Genomic DNA, 16730 nt, shown 5'->3' on the forward strand with positions numbered 1-16730 from the left:
ATTCCTGCCGGCCCAAGACTCGAACTCACAACCTTTCGTTTGGGAGTCTGAGTTCGAGCCTCGGGCCGGCAGGAATTGTGGGTTGGAGGAATGCATGTACAGTTCTTAAAGTGTGCCTTAAATGAATATTTTTTTCTATTGGCATCCACTGGCACACATTAATTAAATGGGATCATTTAATATAACCGATACTGCCATATGTGAGTTTACAGGAGAAAATAATTTATTTGTTAAATGTTCAATTAGAAGTGGATAATTGCTGTAGATTATTGGACACACGTGCCCTCAAGATAATTGCAATGATTACTAAGGCATAAAAAAGAGAAAAGACATTTCCTGTGAAAGACACATTGAGATTGCATTTCATTTGTTTTTACTTATCATTAGCTTTAGTTGACACTGTATAAATGCATTCAAAAATCTACCACCCACACACACATTATATGAATGAAGAGGAAAAAAAATCTGAATGTTGTTAATAAATATTATTTTATTTAATGAAACAATTATAGGTAACAGTTTGTTTACACGCAGCAGTTCTGAGCAGACATGGCTGATATTTCAGAAAATGTCCCTTTAGCCAGAAGAGCACTGATATTTGTCACAAAAGCTGTTTCACATATTGCAGAATTTAATTTTATTTTAAACCTGCAAATTGTCTTAGCCTGTAATGTAATTGAGTAGACCCTGTATAAAAATTTGAAAATATGAGAGAAAAGATTTGCATTCCATTTGAGTCAAAATCATGCAAGCCCTATAATGGTGCATTTTTGAAACTAAAGCATTCTATCCCTTCAATGAAGGTCTGCACAATGCTATTTTTATAGCTTCTTTATACAAGCTATTTATTTTTTCTACCTTTAACAACTGTCTTTTTTTTTTTTGATGCTGATGTCTGTCTTATAAATCATTGGTGTATGAATTTAAATCAATGAAATATGTCTACAATAAAATTGTTCTTGATTAATTTGTATGGTCTCCATGTCAACACTTTTTTAACCAATACAGTGTTACCTTAATTATACAAATTAACTTTTAAAACATTTTATCAATGAAAAACTGTGCAAACAGAAAATAGTCATGAAATCTTGTATGTCCAGACCAACAAAATGCTAAGGTAAAACATTAGAGTGCTAATCAAAACACAGATAAGATGCAAATGTTGTTAAATAAGGAGTCTGTTAGAGACATGTACATGTCTGCTTTGTTCTTACAGATTTTGTGAGGAGGAAGGTTAGTTTCCTACTCTCAACTAAACCATAAAAAACGGATAATATCTACCCTGTCACAAGTAACACAAATACAACAGTAAGTGCTGATTCTGCTTAATTTTATCATCTCAGAAAAGGCAAAGACGACACTTGACAAAAGAGCTTTCTAGAACCAGACACAAAACTCTTTGATACCCTATAAATGGTCTACAAAAATGAAAATCATGCTTTTATTTTGTGTTATTGCGTCATAAGAGCGCTTTTGAAGTGTTAAGTAAAAATGAAAGGTCAGTCGCACAAGCCCCGTGAAAAGCATTCTGGGATACAATATGTAAACATCAACCTCAAACCCGTAAGACGCGATATACAGAATGCGAATTTGAACAGACTTTTTTTTATATATATATATATATATATATATATGATTTTGCCTTTTAATACAAAACGGGGGCACTCGACTTAGTGGTTTATCGGGATGTGACTATGCTGTCAAGAAACGACAGTACTTCTGTGCAAGTGTCAGAATGCTAGCATCCAGTTAGCTCGCTGCTGGATCACATTCATGCGCTTGTAGTTGTCTTACATTACGACGGATTCGTTCATTCTTTGTTACCGGTGAGCTGCACAGATATATATATATATATATATCCAACAAAAGTAATGTTTGGTGCACTTTGTTGACACTGTTTTAGTCATCGTCAGAGATTAGCGTGTTAGCCAATGAATGGATGCTTGCATGTTAGCTGGACCTTGTTTTTGGACCCTGAAAACACTAATGCATGTTAATATTCTTTAGTATATTTTATGCACAAGTTTCTGGTTATATCACCTTGTTAAGTCTCAGGTTTTCATGTATTAATCGTAACCTAACTCTGGTTTATACATCGTCGTCTAGTTTACAATAGCAGGCCACATCCAACCTGTCCAAATACGCAGTTTTTGGTGATGAGAAATTCAGGTGTGCATTAAAAAAAGCATGAATCTAAACTTTTGATTTGTGAGCTGGATAAAAACTATTTAGAATTACAATGTTACGGCTACTACTGAGAATAGTACTCATACATAAACAAAAGCAACTCGTGTGTAAAGCCACGCCCCTCTAACTTCCTCTGAGGCTGAATTTGATAGCCATCAATACAATGTCATTATCCCCTCCTGTAGTTATGTATGTATGGATAAATTATGATTTGTTTATTTATTTATTTATAGTTGATATTGATATGGTATTTTTGATGCGCTTCCTGTAAAGTAATTCACGGATAAATATTCAATCATTATATATTTTGAACCTGTCATTTTCATATTAGTTTTTGAAGCCTTTTAAAGGATAGTTAACTCAAGAAAATACAAATAAAATTATCTTATTGTAGTTGATATGCCAATGTCATAAATTTGTAATTCCGCCTTTTATGTCTTTATATATATTTTATGTATAAATTATTATTATTATTATTAATGTGGCAGAAATGGGGTTTTATAACTTTCTTTGTTGACTGAAATATATATATATATATATATATATATATATATATATATATATATATATATATATATATATATATATATGCACATTTTTTGAATGTGGGATATCCCTTAAAATTAAACAGATTTAATTTAGTTACTGCTAATAAGTCACTGCGTTAACTTTAATATCCTTAAAAGGTACATTTTATAAACATATCCTCAAAAAAATTAAAATAATTAATAGCCCTGGCTTAGAGCATTGACAAACTGTTGCTAGTGCTTTTATCAATATTTTAGCCATGTCGTAGAGGTTGCTGCTGGAGCAATACATCAGAAATCTGCAGTGGCTTTAATGGCTATTTTATAGCTCTACACTTTAATTGCTACCAAAATTGTTGTAAAGTCTCTGTGACTGTGGAATGCAGCTTACTGTTCTAAGAACTGATTCTGATGTATCTTTCAAACATTTTTTTTAAATGTTTTTATTTTATTTATTTTTAGCTTTTTCTTGGATTACTTCATCTCCTTTTTCATTAGGCACAGCAGTAAACGTTAAACAGTGAGTCAGGGACCAAAGATGATCCGTTTCTCTTTAAATCCAGCTCGACTCATTTGGACTTCCATATAATTTAGACATATCTGCCATACCTCTGTTAGCTATCAGCTGGATCTAAACACTACAACACCAATTTTTGCCTTATGTTATTTTAGGGAGTTTATTTGGGCTTGGGAGTGTTTCAAAATCAGGATTCTTCAGCTCTGAATCAGTCTAAGTATGTGCTTATGCTTTGTGTCATAAGGACCACTGGAACTGAGAAGTGCTGAAGGTGTAAAGTCGGGTGTCTTCTGTCTGTATAAGTAGCTTTGCTAAATCAGCAGTGAGGAGAAATATTCTTTGCCAGTGACAAAAGTGAGATTGATGAAGTATCGGGAGGATGTTTGGGAAAAAAAATTGACAATTTGATAAAAACATTTTGTGTTGGTTTTTGGGCTCTTTTTATTGTTAACCAAAAGTACACGATATTCTCTATGACATTATGTTGAGTAAATGTTGACAGAATTTTAAGTTTATGGGTGAACTATCCCTTTCATTTTAGTGTTCGTTGATTATGAATATTTCTGCAAACTTGTTACATGTAAACATATCTTATTAGCCATTTTGTTGCACTTATGTATCTTGTTATTCTGTCCAGGCAGACCAGACTCCTCGTCCTACTGTGAAGGATGGGTGTGAAAACCTTCACTCACAACTCCCCCAGTCACAGCCAGGAGCTTTTGGATAAGCTCAACACCCTACGCAGTGAGGGCCATTTCTGTGATGTCACTATCCGAGTACAGGGCCAGATGTTCTCGGCCCACAAGGTAGTGCTAGCCTGCTGTAGTGACTTCCTTCGAGCAAAGCTGTCTGGGAAGCTGGCTGAAGAAGACACTGTAATTGTAGGCGAAGATAACAAACATGTGCTGGATCTCCAACATGTGACGGTCGCTGGTTTCGCTCCTCTTCTGGAATACGCTTACACATCCACCCTGTCCATTAGTACGGAGAATATCATTGACGTACTAGCAGCAGCTAGCTACATGCAGATGTTTGCGGTGGCCAACACTTGCTCTGAGTTCATGAAGTCCAGTATCCTGTGGAACTCTGCATCTTCGGGAGCAGGAGGTCGTGGTAGCACCCAGCCTCCAGTTTTACACAGGCCCCAAGAGACCCCTGAAGGCCATGCGAGCTGCACACTCGCTCCTGTAGATGCCCTCTCACCATCTCCGGTCTCATCTGAGTGCAGTGTACCAGAGCGGCCCATCCCTGTGTGCCGTGAGTCTAGACGCAAGCGTAAAGGCTTTGCGAGCCCGCAACCAGCATCCTCAACCTCTCCACAAGTCCCCAACCCCTCTCCATCCTCTTCCTCCTTCCCAGAGAGTTCAGCGCAGGCTCTGGAACCATCTCTGACCTTCTCCTGGACATACCCCTTTGGTGTGGACCGGCGGTTTGCACCAGATAAGTCAAAACTTCCCGAAGGTCTCCTGGAACCATCTGGAGTGTCTGGGCAGGACTCTAGTGGACGAGCATTGGTGGAGTATCTGGCTTGCGAGGGCCCACGCGGCCTGGGCGTGACTGGGGTTGAAGAGGAGGAAGAAGAAGATGTGCAGGTGAAGGTGGAGAGGCTGAGTGATGAAGAAGTGCATGAAGAAGCTTCTCAACCAGTCAGTGCTCCACACAGTTCTCTGAGTGACCAGCAGACAGTTCCTGGCAATGAACACACCCAAGAGGATCTACTCATCAGCCCTCAGTCCTCATCCATTGGTAAGACTCTTTAGTCTTGCACACTTACCTAATAGTGATACCCAAAATGTATTTACTGTATTTTTCGGACTATAAGTCGCACCGGAGTATAAGTCGCATCAGTCCAAAGATACGTCATGATGAGGAAAAACATATATAAGTCGCACTGGACTATAAGTCGCATTTATTTAGAACCAAGAGAAAACATTACCGTCTACAGCCGCGAGAGGGCGCTCTATGTCTTCGGTGTAGACTACGCTGCTGGAGACGGTAATGTTGTCTCTTGGTTCATGTCTCTTAGTTCATTTCTCTTGGTTCATGTCAAATTAATTTTGATAAATAAGTCGCACCTGAGGCCATCCTTAAAAATATTCTTGTTTGCCATAACCCGACCGACCCTGTCAATTTAGCACCGACTCAATTTATTTTATTTTTTTTGCTTTTAGTCCGACCGACTTGCCGATTGTAAATTTGCGTTAAGACCGACCAATTATTTTTTTTACTCTTCAAATAACTAATACAAACGCAATAAAATACTATTAATTATATTTAAGTAAGTATTGTAAATATATAAATTGCCTTGGCCTACATACAAATGAAGGCTATCTTCTTTAATTAAAAAAAAAAAAACCTTGACGTCATTCGTGTTTACACGGATGTAACTGTGGCCTGTGCGTTCGCTTCGTCTCATACTCTCACTCACTGTCAGAGTCAACGGTTCGCGCTTGGTAATGATGGCTGCAGCTGCAGTAAACTAAATGTTCGCGGTCACTGTTCAAATTCATACGGGATCGGGCACCATAATACATCTAACAAAATTCATTAAAACAGCTCGACACCGCTTTAACTTGGCACAAAGTTCTGGAAAAACTGTGCCCAGATCTTTTTCCATCCCTTCTCCTCTCTAATCTAAAACCGTGACCGTGTCGATTGTCACTTTATGTTCGAAAATCTATTGCACGAATCAAGCACGAATCAACCAACACAAGTTTCGAAAACGAAAATAAGAAAATGATTTTAACGACCTTCTCTCGGAGCGCATCCAGGTTTTTTTTTTTTTTTGAACAGGCGCCACACAGCAACTGCAGCTTCGGACAAACATGCATAACACCAAATAATACTTCTGCAAAATGTTTCTCTTTTTTACAACAGAAATGTGAATTCAGCCGGTATTCAGTCTCATATAGTTTCGCGTTTGAATCGCCTAGGGCTGTCAAAATAGCTGAAAAAACTAAATTCGAATTTTTTACTTAAATATGATCACAATTTGAATTGTATTCGAATTTTAAATGCATAATTTCAGTTAGGGTGAAGAAAAGCTTTTTGCTTCTCTTCTGAGGCTCAAGATAGCGCATCGAGCAAAATATTACTGCATGTTTATTCAAAGCATTAGAATACATGACTGTGAAAAAAACATAATATTTAAAATAATGTTTATGAACCAATTATTATTTATTAAGTTGCTTAAAGAACTATAAACAAAACAGCATCATGTATGCATGCATTGTTAAATAAATAAAAAGGGCGGAAAACCAGTCACACAGGATAAATTTTTTTCATTTAAAAACATGAGATGCGCGAAATATGTGTTCTGTGTGAACTGCTTGGTTTCAGTTTTGATGTAAACAAGATCTTCTCCACATTGATTTTTTTTATTTTTAAGTGGCTTCAACTGGATAGGCTAACATAACCTTATAATGCAATGACACATATATTGTCATCGCATCTCGTGCGCGTACACGAGGTGAAAGATGAGAAAGCAGATACTACGTGTCGAGCTCGTCCGCCTTTGAAAGTTGTGTAGACACAGCTGTGCGCGCGGCGAGATGGAGTGGAACACGGACCGGGGCTCATAAGGCAGCTTCCTTAATGCACACCTAAAATTCATATGCGCAATCGAATGTGGATTTTTATTTTAAATTCGACGAATATTCGAAAAAATATTTTTTTTGATAGCCAAAGAAAATCGCCTATGCGATTTTTTTTGTTGAAGCCTGCAGTAAATGTAAATGTTGAAGCCTGCAGTAAATGTTTTGCATTATGGCAGTCCACTCTGCTTATTGTTTTTCGAAAATGTTGCACTCCTGTTTATCATTTTGCACGTAACTTCACGCCAATAAATCATCAGAAATATTGGTCTTTACCAATATATTGAATCTTTACATTCCTCCTGCCTGTTGTCCGTGGATTTACCTATATTTGGTGTTATTTGCCGTATAAAACTTTAGACATGCAAAATCGATTTTACAATCTATTCAATGAACACTCGTCACTCAAATCAAAAAGGATTTTTTTCACAAAAGTGACAACCCAAGAAAGCAAAGTAAACGTTCTCTCATTTGTAGGTTGCATTGATAAGTAGCGGTGGATGCAAGTAAAACAGTATAACAGTACCTCATTTTTTTTCTCACCTGAAATTCATGCAATAAACATGTTTTTGACAAAGATTTCAATTTGTTTGTGGTCTATATAGCCTGCATCAAAATGAGGTTTGCAATGATGCGCCCGAAGGCACGGGTTGAAGACCCAGTCAGTGACGTCACGATATGCTAATTTGTTTAAATTCATACCGACGTCATCACCATCACAAAAATTTACTTTTTTTTTTTACATTGAAACTTGAAAAAAAAAAATATAGACCGACCTACCGACCCTTTTTTTTTTAAAAATTACTGTTACTGCAAACCAAAATATTTTTAAGGATGGCCTGACTATAAGTCGCAGGACCAGCCAAACTATGAAAAAAAGTGCGACTTATAGTCCGGAAAATACGGTAGATATTTTGGTTGTTTGGTAAAATATCATGAGGTGTGACTCCCAAAAACGGAATGGCATTTATGAATTAATAATTCATAGAAATAAAATAAAAAATAAAATGAAATCAACAAAATACAAAGTCAGTAAATGTTTTTTATTTTTTTTTTTTTTTTTTTACAAAATTAAAATAAGTAATTTAGCAAAGATTCTTTAAATAAAAAAAAGTGACAGTAATGACATTTATAAGGTTACAAAAGTTTTCTTTTTCAAATAAATCTTTTGAACTTTCTGTTCATATCAGCAGCTCTTTTCAACATTGATAATAATAATTGATAAGAGATATTTCTTGCTCCAAATCAGCATATTAGAATATTTTCTGAAGGGATTCTGAAAATTCAGCTTTCCCATCACAGGAATAAATAACAAAACAGGAAACAGTTATTGTAATTAGTGTGAAATTGTTTAACAATATTTGTTTTACGTTTTTTTTTTTTTCATATGAATGCAGCCTTGGTGAGCAAGAGTCTTCTTTAAAAACAAAGAAAAATCTTACTAGCCCTAAAATTTTGCATAGAAGTGTTTATTTCAAAACGGTTTTGCAGTTATGATGTGTACACATACATATGAGTTTTATTTTCTCTTGAAAATAATTTTTTGCACATTACATTTGTCATTAAACCGAAACTTTCCTGAAAATGGTCTAAAAGTTCTTCCAAACCATATGAAATCAACCAGAATACATGTATAAGAACTTGGAAAAGTGTTTTAGAAATCAAGTTTAAAATGCATGTTACACTTCTTTATTGTAAATAAATATGTCACCAACCCAAGTGTCTTTGTCTTAAGTGAGTCAGTAAATTATCAGACATTATTGCTGTTACCCTTTTACTGGATCAGCTTTATGTTGACTTAACATATTTACATCATATGTATCACACTGACACTGTTTAATTGGTAAAGGGGTTCAAAAATAATGTTCTGCTCTTTCTTCAGGCTCCCTGGATGAGGGGGTGACAGAGGGTCTCCAATCCATGCAGGGCACTCCGAACACTACTGGTCACATGGAAGAGGATGAGAGGTAAGGGCCCTTTGGGTGTCTGTGTTATTTTTACAGATATCCTTTTGCATCGTCTCACTTTTATGATTGAACTAAAGGGCCCCTCTGAGGAGGGACATCATTTTTTTTGTCTTCTCATCATTGTCTGTCCTCAAGTACATACTTGTTTATAAGCAGTAGAGGCTTCTGTGATATTGCAGTGGCTATTAAGATGAGGATTTCTTGCCAAGAGGCCAGAGAAGTTAGTTGGCAGACCTTCTGGAAACTTCTTGGACCTGAATGTGCCTTTTTTAATACTGGAAGAGAAGGGAAATGGTATGATGCAAAACAAATGGGATAAAAAAGACACTGCTTTCCGTCTGAGCAGTGAAGTCTGGTTTTATATGACAACTTGATTTGCATGACTAAATTTGCTGTATGTTAGCCTTAAAGCTTTGTAGACAAAGTAAAGAGTAATCGTAGCATGAATACAAGTAATATTTTACTTGTATTCATGCTACGATTACTCTTTACTCAGTAGGCAATTTGAAGACTAGTTTACTTAACCATGAGACATATTCCCACCCAAATGTACCTATATTAATTTAAAGTGGTCATGAAATAGAAAATCGAAAAAAATCCTAGATGTGATATACTGCATGTTAGATATATTTTGCTACCTATGTTACTGTTACTTTACAATAAAAATGTATTTCAATTTTCATCCCATTCGTGACGTCACAGTTTTCCTCTACACACTCCTTAACATGCTAAACAAGCAGGTCTGTTCATCAGTCACAAGAGCAATTCTGTTGCCTAATAGGACCTAGATGTAGAATAATGGTTCCAATCTTCAAAAACTGTGGAAACCGTTCCAAAAGATCAAACTATTAGAAATGCATTGCTGGAGTTTATATTTAACGACATGTCTGAGCTATTGAACAAAAAATGCTTTTGTTTTTCTCATTGTACAGACTTTTAATTATTCTCAGCATATCAAAAATACAGTAAAACTGTTTATTGTGGAAAAGTATTACACTTTAATAATTACTTTTCCAGAGGCACACTTGCCCTGGTTGCCTACTATTCTCTTTTTGTCCTATTTTCCTTTAGTGTAGATAATATAACTTTTTTATAATAATTAAAAATAATTATTAGAATTACATTTTTATTTAGTTTTATTGAAAAGCACTATATTTCTCCTCATTAATGACTACTGAGACTCTGTGTGCAGTTGTCTCAACTAATTAGTCACTTTTCCTCTTTTCCTGTCGCTGTTTCTCCAGACTGGAGAATATCCAGTACCCATACCACCTGTACATTAGCCCCTCCACTCGCCCAGGACTCAACAGTCCTGAACGGCCCTTCCAGTGCCCTACATGTGGCGTCCGCTTCACTCGAATACAGAATCTCAAGCAGCACATGCTCATCCACTCTGGTGAGAGAATCTCTGCTTTTACAGGACTCGACATTGACAGAGGCATTGCATGTGGATAAATCTAGAACTTTTTTTACATTTTTTTTAAGGGGATTCAAGTAGGGCTGGGCAATAAACAGTATCATATTGAGATTACTATAAAATTGAGGTCGATAATGATAAGCTCTGGACATTTTCAGTCTATAGATTAATCTGTCATACAGCAGAAATAAACACAACAGCAAATCAGTGCATGCCACTAATATCACTAATTTCAGCATCTGCCATCTCAATATATAAAGACATGAACACATGAACTTCATCTCCGTCGGAGTTGTTCTGAGTCACTTCACAAGCTTAGTTTTCACCATTTCATTTGAGAAAATCTACTGTCAACTACACACTGAAACTTAATCTTCACAATATATATTTTTGGTCACACTGCCCAGCCTACTTAAGAATAAAAGCACTATATTATAGTCACTATAATCTTGTTAGGTCATGTAGTGTTTGCAGACCTCTGTGGATTAATTATGTCTATGAGCATATAGCTAATACTTCAACTACTGAATCTTTATTGTTAAAATCTTTTAGGACAGCTGACTTAAGCTTTTACACAAGAACATGGAAATGCTCAGTATCCAGCCCTGTATTACATAAACTTTTTGTTTGAAGAAGAGTGCGTCATGATTCACCCTAATCTGCTTGTTAGTTTATACAGAAGTGCCGTTTGGTTTGCTGTTGAATGTCCAAACAGAACTCCTCTTTACAGCGATTAGTTATGGACTGGTGAAAGTGATTGCATGCAGTTGGTTTAGTTGTGGCTTATGTGAATAACATGACATATACTGCTAGATTGAACCTTCATAATAAAACATCCTGGCTTATTTGTATGCGTAGAATGATGTGTTTAGTTATTTTGTCATTTCTTTTTGTGTGTGTATTTCAGTTAGCACAACCTACTAAAACAAAGACACATTTTTGTTCCATCCTTTCAGTCTCACTCAACTTCATTATGATTTACCCATTATCCACATTTTTTTTCGAAATAGTTGACTTTAATCTTCTGCATCTTTCTTCTACAGGTATTAAGCCATTCCAGTGTGACCGCTGCGGGAAAAAGTTTACTCGGGCGTACTCCCTGAAGATGCACCGGCTGAAGCACGAAGGTAAACGCTGTTTCCGGTGCCAGATCTGTAGCGCTACTTTCACTTCCTTCGGTGAATATAAGCATCACATGAGGGTGTCTCGCCACATCATCCGTAAGCCTCGGATTTACGAGTGCAAAACGTGCGGCGCCATGTTTACCAACTCCGGCAATTTAATCGTACACCTGAGGAGTCTCAACCATGAGGCATCAGAACTAGCAAACTACTTCCAGACCAGGTGAGGAGGAGCTGAACATTCTCAGAAAATATGTAGAAGTACAAATTTAGTTTTGTTCGGTCGGCCGTTCATCCCATGTTGAGGAAGCAGAAGCGTTTTTTTTATTTGGGGGTAGATATGATCTAACTGTATTGAAAAAGATGTTTATTAAGTAAAATTACAATAAGGTTTAATTAACTAAAATTAGTTAATGCATTAGGTGTCATGACCTTACAATAAACAATACTTTTGTGGCATGTATTAATATTGATTAATGTTAATTTCACAAATAAAAATAAACTTGCGTTCAAAAGTTAGGTCAAAGATTTTATATCTCTCATGCTCACAAAGGCTGCATTTACTCAATCAAAAACACAGTAAAAACAGTAATATTGTGAAATATTACTACAATTTAAAAGATCTATTTATATTTTAAAATGAATATATTCCTGCGAAGGATGAATTAGTTGTCAGTGTCACATGATCCTTCAGAAATCATTCTGTTATTCTGATTTGGTGCTCAGGTCAGATTTATTATTGTCAAAGTTGAAAAAAAGAAGAAGTGCTGCTTACTATTTTTGTGGAACTCATGCATTTTTTTCAGGATTCTTTGATGAATCGTTTTTAACAACGTAAAAGTCTTTCCTGTGACTTTTGATCAATTTAATGCACCCTTGCCGCATATACAGTCGTGGCCAAAAGTTGTGAGAATTACATAAATGTTAGAAATTGGAAAAGTTGCTGCTTAAGTTTTTATAATAGCAATTTGCATATACTCCACAATGTTATGAAGAGTGATCAGACGAATTGCATAGTCCTTCTTTGCCATGAAAATTAATTTAATCCCAAAAAAAACCTTTCCACTGCATTTCATTGCTGTCATTAAAGGACCTGCTGAGATCATTTCAGTAATCGTCTTGTTAACTCAGGTGAGAATGTTGACAAGCACAAGGCTGGAGATCATTATGTCAGGCTGATTGGGTTAGAATGGCAGACTTGACATGTTAAAAGGAGGGTGATGCTTGAAATCATTGTTCTTCCATTGTTAACCATGGTGACCTGCAAAGAAAAGCGTGCAGCCATTATTGCGTTGCATAAAAATGGCTTCACAGGCAAGGATATTGTGGATACTAATATTGCACCTAAATCAACAATTTATAGGATCATCAAGAACTTCAAGGAAAGAGGTTCAATTCTTGTAAAGAAGGCTTCAGGGCGTCCAAGAAAGTCCAGCAAGATCCAGGATCGTCTCCTAAAGAGGATTCAGCTGCGGGATCGGAGTGCCACCAGTGCAGAGCTTGCTCAGGAATGGCAGCAGGCAGGTGTGAGCGCATCTGCACGCACAGTGAGGCGAAGACTTCTGGAAGATGGCCTGGTGTCAAGAAGGGCAGCAAAGAAGCCACTTCTCTCCAAAAAAACATCAGGGACAGATTGATCTTCTGCAGAAAGTATAGTGAATGGACTGCTGAGGACTGGGACAGAGTCATATTCTCCGATGAAGCCCCTTTCCGATTGTTTGGGGCATCTGGAAAAAGGCTTGTCCGGAGAAGAAAAGATGAGCGCTACCATCAGTCCTGTGTCATGCCAACAGTAAAGCATCCTGACACCATTCATGTGTGGGGTTGCTTCTCATCCAAGGGAGTGGGCTCACTCACAATTCTGCCCAAAAATAAAGCCATGAATAAAGAATGGTACCAAAACACCCTCCAACAGCAACTTCTTCCAACAACAGTTTGGTGAAGAACAATGCATTTTCCAGCACGATGGAGCACCGTGCCATAAGGCAAAAGTGATAACTAAGTGGCTCGGGGACCAGAATGTTGAAATTGTGGGTCCATGGCCTGGAAACTCCCCAGATCTTAATCCCATTGAGAACTTGTGGTCAATCCTCAAGAGGCGGGTGGACAAACAAAAACCCACTAATTCTGACAAACTCCAAGAAGTGATTATGAAAGAATGGGTTGCTATCAGTCAGGATTTGGCCCAGAAGTTGATTGAGAGCATGCCCAGTCGAATTGCAGAGGTCCTGAAAAAGAAGGGCCAACACTGCAAATACTGACTCTTTGCATAAGTGTCATGTAATTGTCGATAAAAGCCTTTAAAAAATGTATGAAGTGCTTGTAATTATATTTCAGTACATCACAGAAACAACTGAAACAGATCTAAAAGCAGTTTAGCAGCAAACTTTTTGAAAACTAATATTTATGTAATTCTCAAAACTTTTGGCCGCAACTGTAAGTATAAATTTCTTTAATAAAATATTGGCCTGAATCTTTTGAACGGGAGTGTACAATTATTAACAAATTAACATTAGGTCACGTATTGTGAACATACATTAATTAACAATAACCAGTAGTTAACCTGGATTAATCAATTGATACCTAATGCATTAATGTCAACTGATTGAACCTTTTTGTAAAGTGTTCCTGGCTAAACATTGTAATTTTTCAAAGACAGCTGAAGATGACCGGTTTTTCTCGTTGAGGTGTGATTGACAAAATGCATGCCTCAGATGAAATGTCTTTCCTGCTTAGTTTTAAGAGGTTTACCGCAGTCCAGGGTAACACCCAGTTGCATTGTGCTGCATTTGGCAGAGCGTTATTCGATGAATAGAGCTTTCAGGAAATCAAAGCATCTCCCCTATTGACTCTCCTGATTAGTATTGTGACAAGTATAATGTTTATCTGTTTCTGACTAGCTTTAACACATGGGCACACACCCTTCAGTTTTCCTTTTATTCTGTTCTCAAAATGGCACGTGTATTCCTCCTAGATGTGTTCTCCAGAGAAAACCAACTAAGCGACTTTCCTGTTTGAAAACAAGTATTTTCGAAATGGAATAATCATGGCTTTGATTCCATTTTGGAAGTAGTGAGAGTTGGACTGTGTATTAGGAAAAGAAACACTGAGATGTAAACATTTGGAGTGAGCAGGGAAATCAATCCTACATCAGCTAATTACTGCTGAATAGGTTTTTGATGTGAAGTTCTCGAAAAAGCTCAATGGAATCATTTGTCTACGATTCTGAGGAGACTCTAAGAGACATTCTTCTGAGGTAATCTTCATGACGGTAGCCCTTCATTAAAGCAGAGGGAAGGGAGTCAGGTGCTTTTATTCATTGAGCTCCTGCTTCACGTAGACTCCCTTATTTCATCCAACCGTTTATTTGATTTAAGCCCTCTCTCTTAGGATCTATGTTCCATTCATCTTTGTCAGGCACAAATAAAAAGCGTCTATGCAAGTTCCATTGCTGAGGCAATAGTTTGGCTCTGGCATGTGCTTATTAAGAAAGGGAGTGGTCGTGTAGTGTACGCTGATAAAGTTTTATATGTTACACTTGCAAGAAACAGCCAGCATTACAGACATAATTTTCGAAGCTCTTTACTTTCAGGGACTTCATTTTTAAGTGTAATTTTAAGACAGGAAATAACTTGGTTATTTAGATGTCTCACATATTTAAAAAAAAAAATGTTTTAAAGTTTCTGCTAAGAACTTTTTATTTGGAAATCAGCATCAAGAGTGCAACATATTGCTATGAAAAAATAGGAAATGATGTCATTAGTATCTAAATCCTATTCATGGATTAAGCTATCAGTGTTTGAATTATGATTGCTTGCTATATCACTTTTTCTGCCAAGCCACAATCCTCAATCTAGTTTTGAAGCTTCAATTTTGACTTTCGTTTAGATAGCTGGGCTGTTTTGCCAGAGGACATTTTGCCAAAATGTATTGTTAGACTTGAACATGCTAGGACTGGCTGTCCATAAAAAGAAAAAAGAAAGAAAGAAAGAATGATGATCCAAAGATTTTTAGACTTATATAGCAAACTTGGAACACAGTCTTTGATGAATCATTAAAAAAAAATTTTTTTTTTTGACAAATAACTTTTTGAACTTGTGTCTGAGTGGTTTGACATCCTCAGATTGTGGCTTCACAGAGGAGACTGAAAGCGATTACTTTTGTGTTTTAGTCCCATTAGGAAGTATTTTTCATTAAAAAGGTTTGAGATTATGGTGCTTAGAAATAAATTAAGTTTCTATAACTTGTCAGTTTTACCTTATGTTGAGTTAGTATTGGTGGAAGATATGATTTTCTGAACATTGGCCCATCTCTCCCTTTGTTGCCCTAGTGAGTTCCTCCTCCCAGACTACCTGAGTCACATGCAAGAGGAAGAGGGGCTGGGACACTTCGAGATGAGTGAGCAGACCTTTGAAGCTTCTTCCTCCTCTTCCTCAGTCCAAACACCAGTTATCTCTCAAGTTTCCTCTACCATGAACTATGACAACCACACTTATGCACCTCCTTCCCAAACCCCGAACCCCAGGTCAGGGCTCGGAGGAGAGGCCTCACAAGTGGATCATCCGAAGTCCACTGCTGCTGTGACCTCTCTGCAAGACCCAGAGGAAGACGAGGGAGAAAAGGACAGAGGTGGAAGAAAAAAGAAGAAAAGTCTAGTGTCAATTACAATTGAGTGAAAACGTTCCATACCTGTAAACATGTATAATAACAGTCAATGTCCTGTTGCACACAGAATGCTTCTGTTGTTGATAGCCTATTATACTCTCAGAAAAAAAGGGTACAAAAGTTGCCAATGGGGCAGTACCTTTGAAAAAGGTACATCTTTGTACTTTATTTACCTGTAAAGATCTGATCAACGGGTCCGGGATCGAAATTAGCCCATTTTCCGTATGATCAGTCTGGACCGGTGACTGGCTGGTCAGTTTCACGTTGTGCTGATTCTGAGCCAGTCCATTCTGACATCACAGCTACGCTCATGCGACTCAAATCTGCGTGTAAACATGGACGTTCTACACTGTGAGTAAAGAAGACACAAAGTTTGCAATCTGTTATACGTGTGAGGCCAGAGTAAACTGGGAGGTAACCACAGGGCTTAATACGCTTGTCCGGGACAAGCCAAGTAGATAGAGACCTTCAAAATGAGGCTTGAACTCCAAAACTGTAGTAAATTTCTTTACTAAAAAAGCATTTCTTGCATAAAGTTGAATTAATCTTACAAAAAATGTAAGCACATATGAAAAATAAAGTTATAAAATATGCTATATAAATAAATATATGGTTTTAAACATGTTTAATGTAGGTCTCCTCGGCCCTGTCCCACTGCAACCAGCCCCATACGGTGCTCTGGAGTTAAACCGGATTAAATCTGGATCTTTGGGGTGATGGCTCCAGATCAATTTAT

At 37.0% G+C, this 16730-nt stretch overlaps 1 protein-coding gene across 2 annotated transcripts; it reads left to right on the top strand.

The window, feature by feature from the left end:
- The first annotated feature begins 1497 nt into the window (after window positions 1-1497).
- LOC132139699 (zinc finger and BTB domain-containing protein 44-like) lies at window positions 1498-16171 on the top strand. Of its 2 annotated transcripts, none has more exons than XM_059548255.1 (6): window positions 1498-1826; window positions 3869-4977; window positions 8707-8791; window positions 10036-10187; window positions 11252-11335; window positions 15660-15826. In XM_059548255.1, the coding sequence occupies exons 2-6, from the start codon at window positions 3900-3902 to the stop codon at window positions 15683-15685; spliced, it is 1425 nt and encodes a 474-aa protein (XP_059404238.1). In that variant the 5' UTR covers window positions 1498-1826; window positions 3869-3899; the 3' UTR covers window positions 15686-15826. The 2 variants fall into 2 exon arrangements, with proteins under 2 accessions (XP_059404238.1, XP_059404237.1); XM_059548254.1 differs by having other exon boundaries at window positions 1501-1826; window positions 11252-11552; window positions 15660-16171.
- The last annotated feature ends 559 nt before the right edge of the window (window positions 16172-16730 follow it).

This window comes from Carassius carassius, chromosome 4 (assembly GCF_963082965.1).
Source record: "Carassius carassius chromosome 4, fCarCar2.1, whole genome shotgun sequence".
In the NCBI taxonomy this organism is placed as follows: Eukaryota; Metazoa; Chordata; class Actinopteri; order Cypriniformes; family Cyprinidae; genus Carassius; species Carassius carassius.

Excerpts from the sequence above, each read along its gene's own strand:
- LOC132139699 (XM_059548254.1), top strand. The coding sequence starts at position 3,900 with ATGGGTGTGAAAACCTTCACTCACAACTCCCCCAGTCACAGCCAGGAG. Across the intron at positions 8,792-10,035 it reads CACATGGAAGAGGATGAGAG|ACTGGAGAATATCCAGTACC; the intron begins GTAAGGGCCCTT and ends CTGTTTCTCCAG. Across the intron at positions 11,553-15,659 it reads GCAAACTACTTCCAGACCAG|TGAGTTCCTCCTCCCAGACT; the intron begins GTGAGGAGGAGC and ends TTGTTGCCCTAG.